This window comes from Pleurodeles waltl, chromosome 1_1 (genome assembly GCF_031143425.1).
Source record: "Pleurodeles waltl isolate 20211129_DDA chromosome 1_1, aPleWal1.hap1.20221129, whole genome shotgun sequence".
Lineage (NCBI taxonomy): Eukaryota > Metazoa > Chordata > Amphibia > Caudata > Salamandridae > Pleurodeles > Pleurodeles waltl.
This window is the reverse complement of record NC_090436.1, coordinates 57,928,899-57,948,992: the sequence shown is the minus strand read 5'-3', so window position 1 is coordinate 57,948,992 and position 20,094 is coordinate 57,928,899. Positions and strand designations below refer to the sequence as shown.

Below are 20,094 nucleotides of genomic sequence, written 5' to 3'. Positions count from 1 at the left end.
CCGTAGTGTATAAATTAAATGAATAAGACTTGGACTGCCATCTTAGGCACTTGTTTTGTACTGAATGGTTTGAGACTATGATGTTTCACCTGGAATCTGATGTTTCTGTCCATTTCTTTAATGTGACGGTCAGGGTGAAGTTGTTTTTTTTTTTTTTTTTCTTTTTTTTTTTTAAGTTTCATACCAGGAGATTCTGCTGGGGTGTTTTTTTTTTTTTGTTTTTTTTTTGGTGAAAGCAGAGGAAGCTCAGCCTTCTCTGGGTTCTGATTGAGTTTCATATTATACTTTGAGTTTTGCATTTCCATATTTAAGGTAGTTAGGTTCTTCAAGATATGTAAGCATTGAGTCCTAATGTATAAATGTGGATCATATCTGCAATGTAGCAAGAATATTCTCTGTCTTGTTAAGACACTGCTTGGTGGCTTCACCTAACGATCAGGGAGGGTAGGTGGCCTAGAGCCCAGAGCGGCCAACTTTTGGACTGGGGAACCAAGTTTGAGTCATGGCATAGGCTTAACACCCTCTATTCTATACAAATCATTTAATCTCCCCTTGGATAAAACAAAAGATAAAAAACTAAGATAAGAGGATGGAGCCTCGAGGAACTCTTTATGAGATTTTAGCATTTCAGAAACTATTTACCTATCATGCTGCATTGTAATCTGCCTGAAAGATAGACCCTCAACCAGGTAAGGACTGTTCCATCAGTACCAATGCTATTGGGTTAAAAGTTACAAGCAGCTCCTTTTATCAGCCCAAATGCTGTTAGATCAAGAAGGATCAGGAAGGATGAGTTTTCTTCATTAAAGAGGTAAAGAGTGTTTTCTACAGTTTTGAGGTCTCAGTTTTGTGACCGAATTGGAACTCAGATTGGAAATCTACAAAGCACTTATTGTTACTGGTGTAGTCTTCTAGTTGGCTGGCAGTGGAGGTCTGTGAAGGGCCTGTAATTTTCCTGAGCCTCCATACCAGTGTTGGGTTTTTTGAGCAGAGGACACAACATGGCCCAATTTAAAGGAATGTGGGAGAATGCCTACGTTATTCGAGAGAACTGGATTTGTTGCCACATGTGGGAAAGACCCTTGGAATGTTCTTCAGGTAGGCAAGAGATGATGGGTCTGATGACAGTGATGGTTTGGGGTTATCAATAGCTTTCTTTAGGGTATTTACTGTGACGGGGTGAAGACATTCAAGATTACAGTGGGGAATTTTCTTGTTGCTATTAATATTCTTTGTATTGTATAAAGCTGCATGATTGATTAAGTCCTCCATAATTTCCATGCTTTTGTTGGATGTGTGGGAGAGTAGGTTGTCCTGTTAAATTCCGAGAGAGGAGTTGGGCTGCACTGTCTTGATTGTTGCTCATGATCTGGAAATGTTCTCTGAAGTGATTTAGCCCTCACCTATGTTTCTGTTTTACGGATGAAGATTTTGCTCAGTGTATAGTTAGTATATTTCTCTGGCAATTATATGTTTGAGGGTGTGTTGGGGTTTGTGTTCAATTCCTGTCAGAAGTTCATTGACTTTTTTGCAATTTGTGTACATAATCATTGTATTTTCTTGAATCTTTTCAATCCAGGGGTTGTGGGTGCTCGTTTATTCTTGGAGCCAAAGATCTTGCCATTATATTATCATGCTAGCTAAAAAGGACCAATAAACAAGCCGCCTTCAGTTATCACCGTTTCTAAATGACTCACCTTCTTCTGCATCTTTTCTGTGCAACAGTCATCTCTTCCATGGCTGTACAGTTCAGCCAGTTTATAACACCCAGCCCTGGATCTTTCATAGATTCACATACTTATTCCATTTCATCAGTCTTGCAATCCTCACTATGCCTGACATAGCAGTATGTAAGGCATACATTCAGTGCATTAACCTATGCAAGATGGTCATCCCGTTGTGAATGTCTACAAAACAGACAGTGATGGAGTCAAGCTTATATTTCACCCATTGGAGGACTGCCCTGTCTTTAAATTGTTCATATCAAGACCCTTGTTTGGAAGATCTTAGATTATAGTGCCTTACTACGAATTTATTCTGAGAAATATTTGACAAGATATATCCTGTAGGGACTAGCCACAAACTGCCATGTAGAAATACGTTTTAGTGCAGGTGTTTTTTTCCTTACCTGGGTCAACCTCTTCTAAATTTCAGTCTCTCTCTTTAGGGCTTTTGTCTAGATTAGGGGAAATGACTTGACTTCTACCCACTAGCTTCATACTTTCATGCCGTTTACTTAAAAAGAGATAATTTTCAGGCTCTGTAATAATTGTGACCTCACTCAAGTATTCTAAAGCTGTGTCAAATTAGCAAATCTTTTTCTAACAGAACTCTGAAAGACAGGCAGCTTTGAGAAGCCACAGCAGTGTTAGATCCCCACTCGCCGGTCGCATCTCTTGCTGCATCCATCACATGACCTCCCCGGGAAATTATTTTCTTTCTGAAATTGGATTCTTGTCATGGAAGATCTCATCTTCTCTCTTGCATATATCTATATTATTCCCAGATACATGTATAAATAAACAGTTATAATATTTTGTATTCCCCAAAGAGAATAAGATCTTGCACATAGTAATGGATTTATTTTGCTCTTGTTCTCTCAGCTAGGTTGACAAGTTCTACGTTGTACCCTTTTAATCATTTCTCTGTTATTTCCAGCTATGAAGAAGATCCGGGGCCACCACCATTTTCTCCAGCTCGTGCACGTTGGATTCGCGTGATCAATCGAGTCCGAGTGAGGTTGCAAGAGGTAGGAATAGCCTGGGAACATCCTTTGGTGGTCTTCTTTCATCAATGTGCGTCCAAATGTTCATTCGGCATTGTCTGTCCTCCCATTTGTAGGCTGCTGATATTGTTATGTGCTTAAAATCTTCATTGTCTTCACAGGCCTGGCCATTTTCTATAGCTTTGATTATGCATTATCGTCCATTTCTCGTTTTTTTGGCATTTGAAACATTTTGGTCTAAAGTGTCCCTGTGGTGGTACAGGAGTTGGCTCGACTTGTTATTTAGATGGTTTATGAACTAGAGGTGCACTCAAATGAGGTACTTCATCTATGTATTGATGTGGTAGGACAAGTATAGCATTCTCGTGGAAAATGTTAGCAGCCATGTTCTGTAATGTAACTAATAGGTAGAAGTGCATATGTTTGCCAGAAGGCTACCTGTGTTACTTCTAGTTTGTCTGGTCTTGCCTATATCTAGACGGTGTACACCCTGTCACCTAGCGGCGGGGATATGAGGCTGCCTCATAAATTCAGAGATTTGAATAGTAATTACTACTAATGCGTAAGAAAGTATGTGTTGCCCTTATTCAGGAATTCACTCTCTCCGATTCCCTAAATGTTGTGCCTTACATATACATGTTCTTATCTAAGAAAGAGTATCTGTTTTTAGAACCAAATTCCACGTATAGAGGAGAAGGAAAGAACCACATACAATAGTGATTGCTTCCTGAACACGCGGCGGCATTTACGCTATTGTCACATTTCTCGCCAGCCCTCTTGCTCTGGATAATGCAATTCAAGGAAAATAAAACCTGAGGCGTTGTTCCACCTGCGTCCTTCCTTTTCTTTGCACATAACAGACAGCGCTGCAGTGCTGTAAGTCTTGGATGGTACATCCCTAAGTTCGCCTTTACAGATGTGTGTGAAATCAACTTTTACTCAGTCTAAAAGAAATACTTTCTCCTTTTATGATAAGTCATATGTTTATGTTTTATCTGCGTTTTGTCTTAAAGTGTTTGAGCCCAAACAGCTTTACCTGGTATGTCTTGCTTCTTCTAATATGCGGCCACCAACATTCTTGCCTGACCTACCATGTTGTGAAGCAGTGCATGCTGGTAATTCTCTACGTCTGGGAGTGCTGACTCCCAACATCAAGCTACCAGCATTTTCCCTAATGGGGAATCCTGAAATAGCCTAGCTATGGATAAGGGTCTCTTTCCAGAAGGCGTCCGTCCTTCCAGTTCACCACCAGATGTAAATATAGAGCACCTCTTCTCTGCACCTGGACATATGTTCTTTGACCGCTGTGGTGTGAGGTGGAAGTCTTACCATGGATTGGAACTTCTGAAATATGAAACACAGAGTCCTGCTCAAAGCTCCTGTATGCCTCTTTCCATGCTGTAGGCTCTGTGTGTCTGCCCTTCTCCATCACCCATGACCTGTTGTATGCCTGTTGCTACACTGGCCCTTCGATTGGCTGAATAGTGTGAATATCATACATAAGGAACCTTGCTATATTGTCATTTCAATAACATTTCTCACTTAATGGGTAGGAGAGGAGATAGTAGAAGTAGCCTTTTTTCGGCTATTTGGGGCAGCTCGCGCCTAGGCCCTCATAACCTTTTTTCCACATACCCATGCTAAATTTGCGTCCTTTTTTTTCCGCAACATCCTGAAAATGGCATAAACAAAGGGTTTATGGTGCTAAAACCACCATATTCCCAGCTTTTAGGAACAGGCAGACTTAAATCAGAAAACCACATATCTCAACACAATACTTTCATTTTACTTCCAGTTAGTGACAGAAACAGGTGTGAAACCAATGCTGGATCCCGGAGAGCTAAACATTCCTGAAAAGTAGACGAAATTCTGAATTCAGCAAGAGGTCATTTGTGTAGATCCTTCGATGTTTTTCTATAGAAAGTAACAGCTAAAATATAAAAAAATTTAAATGTAGGTAAAAAAAATAACTGTTTTTGTCCACATTTTCTTCTACAACTTTTTCCAGCTATGGCAGATTTTGAAAGCAATATACTGTTACGTCTGCTGGCCTCTTCTGGTTGTGGGGATATATAGGGCTTGTAGGTTCATCAAGAACCCTAGGTACCCAGAGCCAATAAATGAACTGCACCTTGCAATGGGTTTTCATTCTATACCGGGTATACAGCAATTCATTTGGTGAAATATAAAGACTGAAAAATAGATATCAAGAAAACATTTGTATTTCCAAAATGGGCACAAGATAAGGTGTTGAGAAGCAGTGGTTATTTGCACATCTCTGAATTCTGGGGTACCCATACTAGCATGTGAATTACAAGGCATTTCTCAAATAGACGTCTTTTTTTTTTTTTTTTTTACACATTGTCTTACATTTGGAAGGAAAAAGTGTAGAGAAAGACAATAGGCAATAACATTTGTTCTTCTATTCTGTGATCCCTCAAGTCTCGCGATAAAGATGGTACCTCACTTGTGTGGGTAGATTTAGTGCCCGCGACAGGAAACCTAACAAAGACACATCACATTTTTACATTGAAATCAGATCTGTTTTTTGGTCAGTGTCTAGCTGTGGATTTTGGCCTCTAGCTCAGCTGGCACCTAGGGAAGCCTACCAGACCTGTGCATTTTGTAAAACTAGACACTTAGGGGAATTCAGAATGGGTGCCTTGTGGGGCTCTCGCCAGGTTCTGTTACCCAGAATCCTTTGCAAACCTCAAAATCTGAATGAAAAACATGTTTGCTGCACATTTTGGCATTGGAGATTTCTGGAATTTGAGGGGAGCCACAAACTTCCTTCCACCCAGCAATCCCCCAAGCCTCCTGATGAAAATGGTACCTCACTTGTGTGGGTTGGCCTAGTGCCCGTGACAAGAATGGATCATACAACGGTCAATGTTAGTCCTAACATGGGGGCAACTGTTGACCCTGGGGTGATCCAGTCCCGACACAGGCACTAGGTACAGGCACTGAAGTGGGGTTGCGTTTTTATTGGGACAGGTGGGGAAACAACTGGTGGTATTAACGTTGTGGATCCCAGCATATTTCTGTAGTTTGTGTGACAGAAATGCAAGAAAATATAGAGTTTTTATTCAACATTTCACATTTGCAGGTATTCTGTGTAAGAAAACTATGGGGAATCCACACAAGCCACAGCTTTGTGGAATCCCCCGGTTGTCTAGTTTTCAGAAATGTCTGGGATTGATAGGTTTCCCTATATGGCCGCCGAACCCAAGACCAAAAACGCAGGCTCGTGCCTTACAAAACCAGGTTGTTTTATGATAGATAATTTTGATGTCTCCACAAGACGATTTGGGCGGTGGAATTTAGGGATGAACTAAATTGGGGAGCTCCCAAGAGAGCACTCTCTCTGTGCTTGCTGCTGCATGCACCTGCTCTCCGGGTTGGGCTAACCCACTTTTGTCCCGCTGCACAGACTGTGCTTGCGAAGGGACAGCAGGACTGTCCTCATCACCTCCCTCAGAATCACTGGAAGAGGAGTTGTCGGCTGGGACTCCTCCAACTGAAAAATCACTCTGAGTCTGCGCCATTGTCCTATCCCTCAGATGCTGTCTCAGTCTCTGATCCTACGTCAAAGCTGTCCTCTATAACCCGAGTTAGGGCTTGATCAGCAGTCATCCAACGAGACGCCATCTCTGCTACTGACTCAACTGTCCCTCTAAAACACTAGCCTACGTTGACAACCACAAAATTGCTGGGGGGGTAGGGGGGGGTGTGAGATGCGTGCAGCAGTAAAGGTCAGTCACTTACCTACGCTTTTTCCCGTCAATCAGCACACTCTCTCAAGACGCTCAAAAAACAAAAAAGACACACTATTACTTCACCTTGTCACATACCCATCATCACAGTCTTTAGCGTCTATGGTGCCCAGTTCGACTATCATTATTAGTGCTCCCATGACCACCTCCTCCCATTCCCTCACTACCACCCAGCAAAAGTGCCCTTCATCTCTCCATAGCCCCCCTTGCACATATATTTAATTTGTCTTATAGCGCAGGTAATGGCTGGCTTTACTAATCCACTCAACTATTCACATAAAATACAGATTTGTAAACAAGACCTTTGTCGGTCGAAACGCGTCGGGTGGTGGAGGCACACACTTTATCAAAATAAAAAAGCTTGCAATTAGACTTCCTGGAGTGCAATGGTCAAATTTTGTTGAATAATTTATTGGAGCTTGCCTGCCAACTCCCCCATTGGCAGTAAGAGCGCGCGGACTGTAACGCGGCCATTTGTTGAGGATATATGGATATATATATATATATATATATATATATATATATATATATATATATATATAAAATAATAGATCTATATAGATATGTCCATAGATATATAGATATAAATATTTTTAATAGCTATATGGTTTCCCTGGGGGGGGGGACTGACAGCACAGGGGGTTGCGTGGGAATGCTGATGCATCACCCATGGAAAACCTGCTCGGTGCTAAATAATGCCAAGCAGCTGTATGTGCTGCTTTGCACCACTTTCAAGGGAATTTTCAGTGGAAAACACATCGTGCTCTAGAAAGTAAATTGGGAAAAAAGTTTTTTCGTCGATTTGCACAGACATGGCACAAATTCTTAGTAAGTCTGCCCTATACGGCACGAGAGGGTCTTACAGGGCAGGGAAAAGTAAGAGTCATGCGGACTGGCAGTGCACTAAGTGAGAGAAAGCACATTTTTTGTGTGAAATAACTAACACTTTTTTCATTATCTTTACAAACAGAGAGGTAGCGTCTGTGCGCGTTTTTAGTTTGTGTGTGTAAACATTCATTGTGAAATCTGACAGACACCGCCCCATACTGTGCCCAACTGGTTATCACAAAATGCATTTATTAGAGGGAGTGTAATAACTTAGACACCTCCCTCAAGCTATGCCTATTTGCATTTGTAGAGTCTGTCCCTTGAGCATGAAACCCCGAAATGGGTAGTTTGAGGAGCACAGCCAGTGACACGACTGATAAAACCAAACACATTACACTGGATTCATATCTGTACAGATTCCTTCTTTCTTGTCTGGGTACCAGTGTCTCACAGTTATGAAATCCAGGTCCAGTAATGAGTGTGTGTGTGTGCATTATCCGCCTTCCAACCCGTTATACATCTGTCTCGAGAGGCATGTTTCAGTGACATACAAAAGAAGGCCGTTTGTGTTACGAATATACAGATCATATATGTTGTGTGCTCGAGTGTATTGATAAAAGGCTGCAGTACGAGTTTACAATGAAGGATCCAATGTGCTCTCCCTCACGCCCTTTCAGTGCTTGGTGTGGGGTCTTAACACGGGGTGTGCAGGGTCTACCCTTCGGTGTGCCGAGTTCACACAGTGTGCGCCGTGTGCAGTGTTGGTGCAGTGAGCGGGTGCAGGCATGATCTGTGCACTGTCCCAGCACCCTGGGGTGCCCAGAGGACAGGCGCCCCGCTTCTACTGGTCACAGATGCTTTTACTGCACATTTTTGGCGCTGCTCTTCATGGAGACGCGACGGTCTTGGGGTCCTGTTGTGCGACGCTCTCTGCTGGTTGTGGTCCATTTGTAACTGGTGATTGTTACTTGCGCGTTGTGACAGCTCTGATCTGTGTGCTGGGAGACTGCCCGGCAGGATGAGACGTCAGGGGAGGTTTCAGGGAGAGCCGCCGCGGAGACGGGCAGCTGCTGGTCCGCATCCCTCCTCCCGACAGGCGCCTCGCCTGGGGACACGAAGGCCATCCATGGCCACATGTAGACGCCGCAGACGACGAGCTAGTTCCAGCCTGTTGTCCCCGTTCACATGCACCATTGTTAGTTCATCCAGCGCTCTCAGGGTGCTGCTACGGTGAGCTGTGCTGCTGAACTGTTAGAAGTGGGATCAGCGCTTCAGTACTGCTCAGCCTGGTGACCGCCTTGAGCTGTGCAGTGGAAGCCGCGGGTTTAGAATTGGCCCTGATAGCTGGAGGTCAGTTGTCAACTAAAGACACCGTTCTGCCCTTGAGGCCTGATCACATGTTTATGTCATGAGCCGGGAACGAGTGTAGGAGTCGCTAGTACTAGTAACTTCTAACCCCATAGACTTTATTTCACGAGTAACAACAACATGCCAAGACGGGTATTGGGAAGTGAAGTGGCCCTGGTGCAACACACAGCAGGCACGTTGAATGGCGGCCGCAGGCTACAGCTCGCCTGTCGTCAGGCTCGGCGCTCGCCAGGGTGGCTCCGTGGACGTGGGCTGCTCGGACAGACCCGGTTTATATCCTCTCTGCATCTGCGTCCAGTGCACGGTAAACGCACTGCAGATGAGGCTGGAGCCGCTGAAAACTAGTGAGCGCTCTAATGTGGAATGGTTTTTGGATTCTGCATACAGATAGCCTAGTCATTACTACAGGCATCCTGTGCCAATCCAGCTAAATGCCATCTCACATCTCACCGAGGAAAGCCTGAACAGAATGTTAAGTGTGTCTCAAATGACATTATGATTGTTTTCAAATCAAGGCAGCTTTCCTGCCAACAGACAGAAACCAGGGTGATGTTTGTGCAGGTCGCGGAAGTATTGAGGGTTTCTCCTGTCACCATATTTTGTCATACTGGTACAGATTTAAAGATGCTCAACCAACAGCAGTGCTCAGGGAGGGCCGTCGGAAGATTACTTTACAAATCTCTCTTTCCATTATAAGTGCATTGTAAATGGTGCCCAAAGTGCAGCTTTCCCGGGACTCCCTTGTGAATAGTGCATGGCACCAGCATCGTTTTCTCAGAAGCAATACAGCTTAAATATCATTTTATGGGGTTTATGGGAGGGTCTCCCTTAAAACATGCATTTTAAATGCAGAGGGAAATGTAGCATTTTAAATTGTGTTGTCTCAACAACAATGGTCAGACTGATGGGCTTAAATGATACTCTACAGCGGGCTGAGGTCTACCAAAAGTAGCAGATGTTATGGAAAATGGTGCATTATGATGCACATCGAGGTAAACACTTATCTGGACCCAATACTGTTCAAAGACACTTCACAGGAAGTTGAGAGATATATCACAGAGCGCCTTTGGCCCTTTTCTAGGATTTAAAATACATTCAAACACGCTGGACTATTAACATTTGTCAGGAGTGGTAGAACATAAAAGATTGCTTACAGATGTGTTTGAGAGAAGTCCTTGAATTCGACATTTGGAGGGGCAGCTAGTCACAGCTCTGGGCACTGCTAAACAGTGGCAAAGTGCTTGTGGTGCCCCTCTAGGACATGTGCCGGACACTGGAAACCAAACGTTAGCCTTTTTAACTTCCTTATAACACCTTTGTAAATTGTACCTAATGTCCACTTTTTGCAGGAAAAAATACATTTCATATGTGGGCTGGAGTGTATACGTGTACCACCCATGTATGTCACAAATCTATTTCTGCCAGGAGCACCACTGTGCTCTAGCTGGTCAGCAGCTTAAATGCACTCTAATGAGACCTGGCAGAGAAAAATGCCTTTGACATGTAGTAAAAAGCAGTATTTTTAATAATCATAAATCACTGTGTATGTGTTCCTTGTATGCCCACAGTGCAAAGGGCTAATCTATAAAAAAAAAAAAGGTTGACTACATATTGGTGTTTGTGTGCCGACATTGAAGAAAAATCCTAAACCTATTTCATGTTTAGGCCTGGCTAGATGTTTAACTACTAGGCTTAGATGGGATTACAATCCTTATTTCCCACCCCTGTTTATGAAAGGGCTGCAGAAACGCTTCAGAATTATTTCCTGCTTAATCAAAAAAAGTCTTAATGGTGAAATTAGATTTTTTATAACATCAGCAGAAAAGTAACTTTGTAAAACCGTATTCCAGACTGCCTGAGCCAGACCTTTCTTCTGACCAGTTATTCTACTCGTCACACCTCCAGAGCTGGAATACACACCCTTGGCTCGTAGAGTTGACAGCCTTGCCTCAGGGAACAGTGGCCTGCCTCTGCCACCAGGACTGGCCAGCGGGTGGTAACTGCTGACTCCTTGGCAGGGATGATGTATCTGAGAGTGGACAAGTTGGCAAAGGACAGCTTTAGCAGTACCTCTTTTGACTTGGATATGCCTAGGAGGGTTTCTCGTGTTCATCCCCAGATCCCTCCTAGACAGCTAGGCTCCAGCTACAGTGGAAGGGGAAGCCACCATCTTGAAACAGGGGCTCACCTGCAATTTTACAGTAAAATAGTTTGGGGGGGCTACAAGAATATGTGTATGACTGGGCAGTAGAATTTCTCCATTCACTGACTCGTGGACAGGATAAATCTAGCCCCACCAGCACATCAGAACATTCCTGGACCTGGGAAGACTCCTTCTGAACAATATGTCCCTGGTGGAAGAAGAATTCTGACTCTGAAAAGTAGAAAGTTGCCCCCTGACGTTTGTTTGGGTAGTGAAATAAAGAAATAGGGTTAATTTGCCCCCTTGAGCCTCTGGACCCCAGTGCCACTACTCCTGTCGCTCTGTTGCTCGCACTGTCCTGTGTGCGACCCACCTCCGATCCTTCATAAATTGTGATCTTACCACGTTTGCCCCCATGTAGGTGGATCCGTGAAGGAGCTTGAGTCCAGGCCCAGTTAGGATTTGAATTGACCTTTCAGAATCCTGCCTTGTGCTGGAAACCACAGAAAGGAATCCGCACCTTGAGTGGGAGAGAGGAGGGTCGTAGGCACAGACTGAGAAGCATCAAAGTTGACAATAAAATGTATTACCTTCATGAATTGTAATTTTGTTTATTTTTCCGACGTAACAAAAAGAGAGTTGCATCATTCAAGCCTCGTCGGTGCTGATCCGTGGAGTATGAGCCGCAGGGCTTGTCGTGCTGCAGAATCTTCTCACAGGGGATGCTCTTCTCTGAATCCTGTCTGGATGCCTCAGCCCTTCATAAAGATGCGGTGCTACTCTCTGACCACCCTTGCATGGCTGTTTGTTTTACATTGCTGTCTTGATAACGTGTGCTACGATTTACAGCTTTTGTTGTTCACAAAGTAAAGATGTGAGGGCAGGTACCTACGCTTTGCTAAGCATTCAAAAAAAGAACATGTTCGTTTGCCAAAAGTATTTACTGTACCATATTTTGATATGTACGTCTTGTAACTTCACCGCTTACAAGGCAAATTTTGTCTTAGGACTTCTTTTTGCTAGACTCTTCTTTGCGGTGGAGTTAAAATGCTGCTTCTTAGTGGGATTTTCTTTCTAAAACAGCTGGGAGTTGGACTCGCAGGAATCCATCTATTCCCAAACACTTCTGCTAACAAGCTGCACCTGTTTGCTTGCCAAAGCTCACTTATCCAGAGTAATGTTGCCAGTAAGATTATTTTTAACTATAGTCAGGGTGTTATGAGACCTTTAGTGAAATTAAAATCCCTTCCAGCAACCTAAGTTATTGATTGTGGTCATATGTTTGAAACACAGTTTTGAGACCAGTCCATATAAGGTTCAGCCTAAGAAACTAATGGGCGTGCGCACCACTAGACGACACCACATTTCCAGTGCACCAAACCGCATTAGATGGACGTACTGGACGGTGGCAGGATTAAGGCTGGCAGCCATTGACAAAAGTAGCCGTGCCATCCGTGTGGCGCAAGCTGCAGATGGAGATGGGCATGGGCGGGAAAAGAGAGTGACAGCGAAGACTCTCCAATGGTTAGTATGAAACTGGGCTCTGTGGTGACGCTACAGGGTCTCGGAAAATGGGACGCCATTGACCTCACCCTAGCGGGTGTGTGGGACGCAAACGGTATTGTACCCTTCGAGCACCTAAGGCCTCCCACACAAATATTGAAATACCTGCAACTTCAGCAGGCACTACAAGCAAGGATCACATGGAGAGGAAAATATGGCTCCACTCTAGGAAGAAGGGTGGTGGATCACACACATATAATACAGTAATGAGAAACACACAGGGAGAGCTACCTCAACTAAGGACACACTGGCAGGCTGACGTGGGGGAGCTAGCAGGTGCCAGTTTCCAGGAGAGCTGGCGTTAAAGACACGTTTTGGCCTGACCCAACTATAGAGTTACTGCACTAGGTCACTCCCCCAGAGGACAGGCCGCTCCCAGGGCGACACAAGCTTATGCACTTGTGGTCAGAAGGGTTCTTTTCTGCCCACGCTATGGGACTGCCACAAACGTCAAAGATGTTGGGAAGGGGTGAAAAAGAGGTTAGAACAAGCCGCTGAAGCACATATTGAAGGGCAGGCCTCGTTAATGATATGGAGAGAGTCGTACATGAAACTGCTGTTCACCATCAGCTTTTTACTAATAAAACGAGACGTTGCACAGAAATGGGGGAGTACTCTCAGCCCAAGACTGCGAGACTGGGAATGGGAAATTTTATGTATGCTATGCCGGGGGAAAATGGTGCACGAAGGAAGGGGGTGCCCCAAGAAATTTGAGAAAATAGGGGGAGGGTGCCCCACCGAGAGGTAAAGGAAAGTAGAACCTGCGATGAACCGCTGGGATGAAACGATCCATGAAATGGCCCGACGTTACCCGAGGACAGCTAGGATGATGCTGAGTAAAAGAATTGCATGTGCACGTGTCATATACAAACCAGGGAGGAAGGAAGAGAGGGTAGGAGTGGCCAATGTTTGTTTGATACATTTGTATGTGTTTTTTTTTAAATTCCAGTAAAATACATTATTAAAAAAAATACATTTTTGTAAAAATCATGATAGAACAAAACAAGAATTGCCAAAGCCAAAAGGTTAGAGCTGTTGGCTGTGCCACTTATACATTGATTTAATTGCTTGCTGCTTTTATTTTATACTGTACAGGCGCTTTGCCTCTCAGTGCAGGTGGTTTTAGTTGTCACACAGGGTCAGATCCCTGTTGACATGAAAAGAAAATATAACCCCAAGACATTTTTAGATCAGCAGATATGAAATATGTCTATTACGTGATGTCTGCAAGCCAGTATTCAATTAATCCCCAACTGTGACTAGATATCCGGTCTTTTGAATATATCATGTATGTTTAGTGTAGTCGTGTTTCCTAGAAACAATACATTTGTGTGATCGCATTATAATCGATTCCATGTCACATGAAAACTACTTTCCCAATGCAATATTGATAAAGACCTTTTTTTACATTTAAATGGCACTTGCTATTTCAAGGCCATAGTGTTTTATTCTTCACAGTATTTTGTACACATTTGGTACATGTGCACATAACTACACCTTTTAGTATTAATAACTAACAATTAAGTTTATTACTTACTTTCCTCCTTTGTGCCTATACATGTGGTGGTTTGGGAAAGGGAGTCCATCCGCTCTGTAAACATGACAACGGTCTCTGCCTGTTGCTGTCAGTTTTTCTTTAAAATACTGCTGCTAAACCTGAAGCTGTCATAGCCTCATACTGGGAAGATTCAAAATGGCTTTTGCCATCATGCCACAGAAAATAACAAGAATTGACAAAGCCGATAGGTCTCTCTTATGCAAGAGCCATTGGCTTTGCCAGTATGTTGCCCATGTTGTATACAAGTGTGGCTGCTTTTCAGCATGGCTAAAAGTTTGTTGCGTAGAGGCGAGTGATGTGAGGTGGCATAGAGTGGCGTGGAGTGGAGGGTTGTGGAATGGCATAGAATATCGTGGAGTGGAGTAGTGTAGAGTGGCCCTGAGATAAGTGGTGTGTGTTGTAGACTGGAGTTGCGTAGAGTGGAGAAGTGTCAGAATGGATTGTCATAGAGTGGGGTGGCATAGACTGACGTTATGGAGTACTGTGTTGTAGAGTAAAGTGGCATAGAGTGGTGGCCATCTTGGTATGCCTTTATTTTTTGAAAACTCATTTCAGAATGGCTGAGAATGCGTGCTCATCTGTTATGATTTACCAACCACTATTTTGGAAAAGGTTTTTTTCATAAAGACAAAAACATTTGAAGGTGGCTGTGCTAGAGCGTCTGCATGCGACATACCATGGACTATTTACTTTTTCTAAATATTTTAAGTGTACTTTAAAAAAAAAATGCATTGGCAAAGCTAACGGTTTAGTCCTCATATTTTAAAGGTGCGGCCTCTTGGCTTTGTCTTTTTTTTATTTTTCATATGCTATCAGTGTGATTCAGCTAGCTTCTGCAATGACTTGCAGAAGAGCAAAAAAATCTATTAATTTCAAAAGATGTTCACGTGCATGCGCTTAAGGCTGGGATATCGGCTGATGCAGGTAAGTAATTCATTCCCAGTGTTCATTCTGTGCAGGTGCTGAGCCCTTCAACACAGAGGCGTGTGCAGTCCATTCTTGCATCTGTGGATTTCAGATCGTTATAGGTTCCTTAATGAGGGATGTTCTAAGGTCTGTAATGAACTTAGTACCACATGTCATCTCAGTGTGTTCCTCCCGTTCACATCATCGCATAATTAGCTTAAACAGCCCAATGCCGTAAAGCCACAACACTAAGTTGGCAAACTTATGAAGGGTGATAAGGCTTCCCGGATTTGCCAGGAGAGTCCCATTTTTAGGTCAAGCGTGCAAGCAAATTGTCATGTTGGAAGTCTTGTGTGCTTTTAACCAATCCCACCTCACCCCATCACTTTCACTCGTTCGTGGGCTTGCCTTTCAAAAATCCTTTGTTATCATTGGTAAATGCTATATATTTGTCCCTCCTTGGGGCGGTTTTGTTACCTCCTTGGACACTGACCCTGTTACATGGATAATTGCACGTTTGCTGATATGTTTGACTGCTAGCAAACTTCTTTTTTTCTTTTGTGTCTCTCCTTCGCGCTCATGGCGGCCGTGGCGCTTTGAATAGGCTCTATATGTCAACTGGTTTACTTTTATTTTCAATTTATGTGGCAGGAAAAGTCCAGTTAGGAATTTACAGCGCTAATAGCTGTAACTGAAGCAAATGCGAAACCCTTTGCTTTGCAAATGCTTATTTTTCCAGCATCTGCTCCGGCAGATTTCAGCAAATTTGGCTCATGTCTGGATTTTCAGAGAGGATGGTGGACTTAAAACCAAGGGAGGTAATTTTTTATATGTTTCAAAGCAGCTGTTCTCAGAAAGCAATTTTATTAACAGGTGTGATAGGGGATGTAAAAATTGCACTTTATTCATTTCCTCTCCTTTTCTAGGTTAATACGCGCTGTCATTGTGTGCACCACGGCTCGTGGGAAATTGTAGTCCTTCTTCCATTTTAGTGAAATGTTTAGGTATTTTTTATTTTTTTATTTCTGGTCACCCTACAATTATGTTTCTCCTGTGGTCTGCGTAGTTAAGATGACAGCGGCCTCCTCCCACCCAGTGTGAACAAATGTTGTTCTGCCATCTAGACATGATAGGTGTGAATACCCCAGACTTGCCAGGGTTCCGTAGGTGCCCTTCCAGGTGGGCACACAGTGGAAGGACTGCTCGATGCATGCATGCATTTAACCCTGTGCAGGCTGCCTGCTCTCGTGTCCCGGCTGTAGGTTCACAGGAGGGGTGACAGGGCTCTGACAAGGGTGGTAATGAAGGCCGCGGCTCGGGGGTCCTTCTGATAGCTTGTCAGCAGCATCAGCGCGGCCGAGAGGCGTGAGATTTCTTTGACATTCATTCGGCACAGCTGCCATGATGTGTCTGGTGACAGCTGTCACCGTGAAGCCCGGCGTTCACCGTCCCCTGAACAGTCAGCAGTGGAGCTTCTGGAGGGACAGATTCCTCTGCTCACAGCCCGCTCCCTCTGGAGGGACAGAGATCACAGCCCGCTCCCTCTGGAGGGACAGATTCCTCTGCTCACAGCCCGCTCCCTCTGGAGGGACAGAGATCACAGCCCGCTCCCTCTGGAGGGACAGAGATCACAGCCCGCTCCCTCTGGAGGGACAGAGATCACAGCCCGCTCCCTCTGGAGGGACAGAGATCACAGCCCGCTCCCTCTGGAGGGACAGATTCCTCTGCTCACAGCCCGCTCCCTCTGGAGGGAGAGATTCCTCTGCTCACAGCCCGCTCCCTCTGGAGGGACAGATTCCTCTGCTCACAGCCTGCTCCCTCTGGAGGGACAGAGATCACAGCCCGCTCCCTCTGGAGGGACAGATTCCTCTGCTCAACGCCCGCTCCCTCTGGAGGGACAGATTCCTCTGCTCACAGCCCGCTCCCTCTGGAGGGACAGATTCCTCTGCTCACAGCCCGCTCCCTCTGGAGGGACAGAGATCACAGCCCGCTCCCTCTGGAGGGACAGATTCCTCTGCTCACAGCCCGCTCCCTCTGGAGGGCCAGATTCCTCTGCTCACAGCCTGCTCCCTCTGGAGGGACAGAGATCACAGCCCGCTCCCTCTGGAGAGACAGAGATCACAGCCCGCTCCCTCTGGAGGGACAGATTCCTCTGCTCACAGCCCGCTCCCTCTGGAGGGACAGAGATCACAGCCCGCTCCCTCTGGAGGGACAGATTCCTCTGCTCACAGCCCGCTCCCTCTGGAGGGACAGAGATCACAGCCCGCTCCCTCTGGAGGGACAGAGATCACAGCCCGCTCCCTCTGGAGGGACAGAGATCACAGCCCGCTCACTCTGGAGGGACAGATTCCTCTGCTCACAGCCCGCTCCCTCTGGAGGGACAGATTCCTCTGCTCACAGCCTGCTCCCTCTGGAGGGACAGAGATCACAGCCCGCTCCCTCTGGAGAGACAGAGATCACAGCCCGCTCCCTCTGGAGGGACAGAGATCACAGCCCGCTCCCTCTGGAGGGACACATTCCTCTGCTCACAGCCCGCTCCCTCTGGAGGGACAGAGATCACAGCCCGCTCCCTCTGGAGGGACAGAGATCACAGCCCGCTCCCTCTGGAGGGACTGAGATTCCTCTGCTCACAGCCTGCTCCCTCTGGAGGGACAGAGATCACAGCCCGCTCAATCTGGAGGGACAGAGATCACAGCCCGCTCAATCTGGAGGGACAGAGATCACAGCCCGCTCCCTCTGGAGGGACAGATTCCTCTGCTCACAGCCTGCTCCCTCTGGAGGGACAGAGATCACAGCCCACTCCCTCTGGAGGGACAGATCACAGCCCGCTCCCTCTGGAGGGACAGAGATCACAGCCCACTCCCTCTGGAGGGACAGAGATCACAGCCCGCTCCCTCTGGAGGGACAGATTCCTCTGCTCACAGCCCGCTCCCTCTGGAGGGACAGAGATCACAGCCCGCTCCCTCTGGAGGGACAGAGATTCCTCTGCTCACAGCCCGCTCCCTCTGGAGGGACAGAGATCACAGCCCGCTCCCTCTGGAGGGACAGAGATCCCTCTGCTCACAGTCCGCTCCCTCTGGAGGAACAGATTCCTCTGCTCACAGCCCGCTCTCTCTGGAGGGACAGAGATCACAGCCCGCTCCCTCTGGAGAGAGACATTTAGCATCTTGGGAGCTCCATAATGTGGTGCAGTGGCAGCAGGAGGTCAGGTCCTGTTTTCCTTCTTGGAGTTGGATTCCTGAACATTGACCTGTGGTTACTTGTTGTCCAACACTAAACCATTTCGGGACAGCGCTCTACGTTTTTGGTTGCCCTGTGTCTTTTTTGTCCCTTTATTTTTCTCGAAGCTCCGCCCTAATAGAAGCAATAAGACTGACACAGATCTGCGTCTGTATGGCCTTGGCATGGTTTGCCTGTCTGACTGGTGAGTAAGGAGAGGCCATTAGGCTGAAAGGAGGATTGGAGGACTGAAGGCGGATCTGGACTGTTTGCTGATTAATACTGGTTGACCACCTCCATGCTTTCTGAACATGGAATATTGGGGATGTTTTGTGATATACACTGTACCTGCATCTGGCCATACATTCTTAAGACCCTCAGGGGCCCATATATTTAGTAGACGGACTTTATTCCAAAGTAGACCATTTTTATTGCCATTATATAGGCGGCAATTATCTGCATGCTACTGAGCGGTGACGTTTTTTCACCATTGCAATGACTTTCTTAGCGCATATTCTTATGTTGCATCTAAAGTGGTGTTAGGCTGTTTTCCTGCCAGGATATGACGATCCCTGATTATTTTCTAAAGTCTGAATCTCCAAATAAACTTCTGAACAGTGGCATCGTGAACCCCCGCTTTAGCAGCTTAAATGGGGGTAACCAGTAAAAGCCTCGTTAAAAGTTGTTGAGTGTACATTTGTTCGTTCAGCCTGCACGGCTGCAGACAAAACATCTCCGGGAATAGCAGGGCAGGGCGGAGAGGTCGAGGGCAAGTGCTGTTATGTGGGGCAAATTCATGAAAGCAGAAAGAAAGAATGCAAACGAGCACAACATAGACAGAGCAGCAAAGAGTGGGAGAAAGGCAAGTGAGAAAAATGCCAGAAAATATGTAATTGTGGTAGAAACGAGATAGGAGATCGCGAATTAGGGTGAAAGTGAGGAGAGGTCGAAGGAAGGCAGTCTGAAAAGAAGGAAGGGAAAGTGAAGACGAAGTGGAAAGAAGGATGAGCCAATAGCAAAAAAAAGGAAGGATGAATGTAAGGTTTGATGGATGAAAGGGTGAAATGATGGATAGATGGAAGGATGAATGGATCCACTGGTGAAAGGAAGAAATGGGAAAGAATTGATGGAGGGATGAATAGACAGATGGGAGGAGGGCAGAAGACTGAAAGCATTAGTGGTTAAAAGAGTGAGAGTATGAAGAGGGGCCCGAGGAGGGGAAGGTCAGTCGCTGTGCCGGCACTGTGGGACAGCCCAGAAGAGTGGACCGACTCAAGGCCGCGTAACCAGCACCAACCCAGATCTAGGAGCAGGTCTCCAGCCTCCCTGCCGGTCTCCAGCCTCCCTGCCGGTCTCCTCACCAGTCTTCATGTGCTTGCACAGCCAACAGCTCCATGATGTCCCAGTCCACTGTCAGGAACGCTTTGACTGCTGCTAAGTGTTACGCAGTCAGACTCCGCTGTTGGAAGACTCGTGACTGCCAGCATTGAGTCCGCTCCAGGTTCTTTCATTGGAGGACGCCCTGGACCTATGCTGTGGTGTTGCTGGAGTCGCAGCATTTTCTTGGCCGCCATCGAGAAAAGGGGGCGAGAGGCTCACCCTCTCACCGCTACTGTGATTCGCACCACTTACGCCCCTCTTGCCTACAGGCCTTGAACTCAAGATTCCACAGCACCCTATAGTTAAGCTAAGTCAACCAAGTGAAACAGAACATGGATATGCCTCAATTATTTTTTACTTCTACGCATTCAGGCGCTTGGAGTACTTTTTAGTAGTGGGACTCAATTAAAGTAACCTGCGGGTTACTGGCCCGGTAGGCTGCTCGCACGAGCCATGGTGAGCTTCTATCTGTGCCATAATCTCGCCTACTCGTACCCTGTGTGATTGTAATCCCATAGCACCCTTTTAGAGCCTCTGTGCCTGATTGACAATACTTTGTGTAGTATTGCATTTGAGAGTGTAATCAAAATACTTCTCTTTTTTTCTATAAAGAAAAGCACTGGGCTGGACA

General features: G+C 45.7%; 1 protein-coding gene across 2 annotated transcripts in view; it reads left to right on the top strand.

Annotated features, from left to right (window-relative positions):
* Window positions 1-20,094, top strand: part of UNC13B (unc-13 homolog B) — a 1,359,370-nt gene that overhangs the window by 600,306 nt on the left and 738,970 nt on the right. For both annotated transcript variants that reach the window (XM_069212466.1, XM_069212457.1), the window contains exon 10: window positions 2,659-2,749. In XM_069212466.1, coding sequence (XP_069068567.1) covers window positions 2,659-2,749 — 91 coding nt within the window. The remainder of the gene's footprint in view (window positions 1-2,658; window positions 2,750-20,094) is intronic.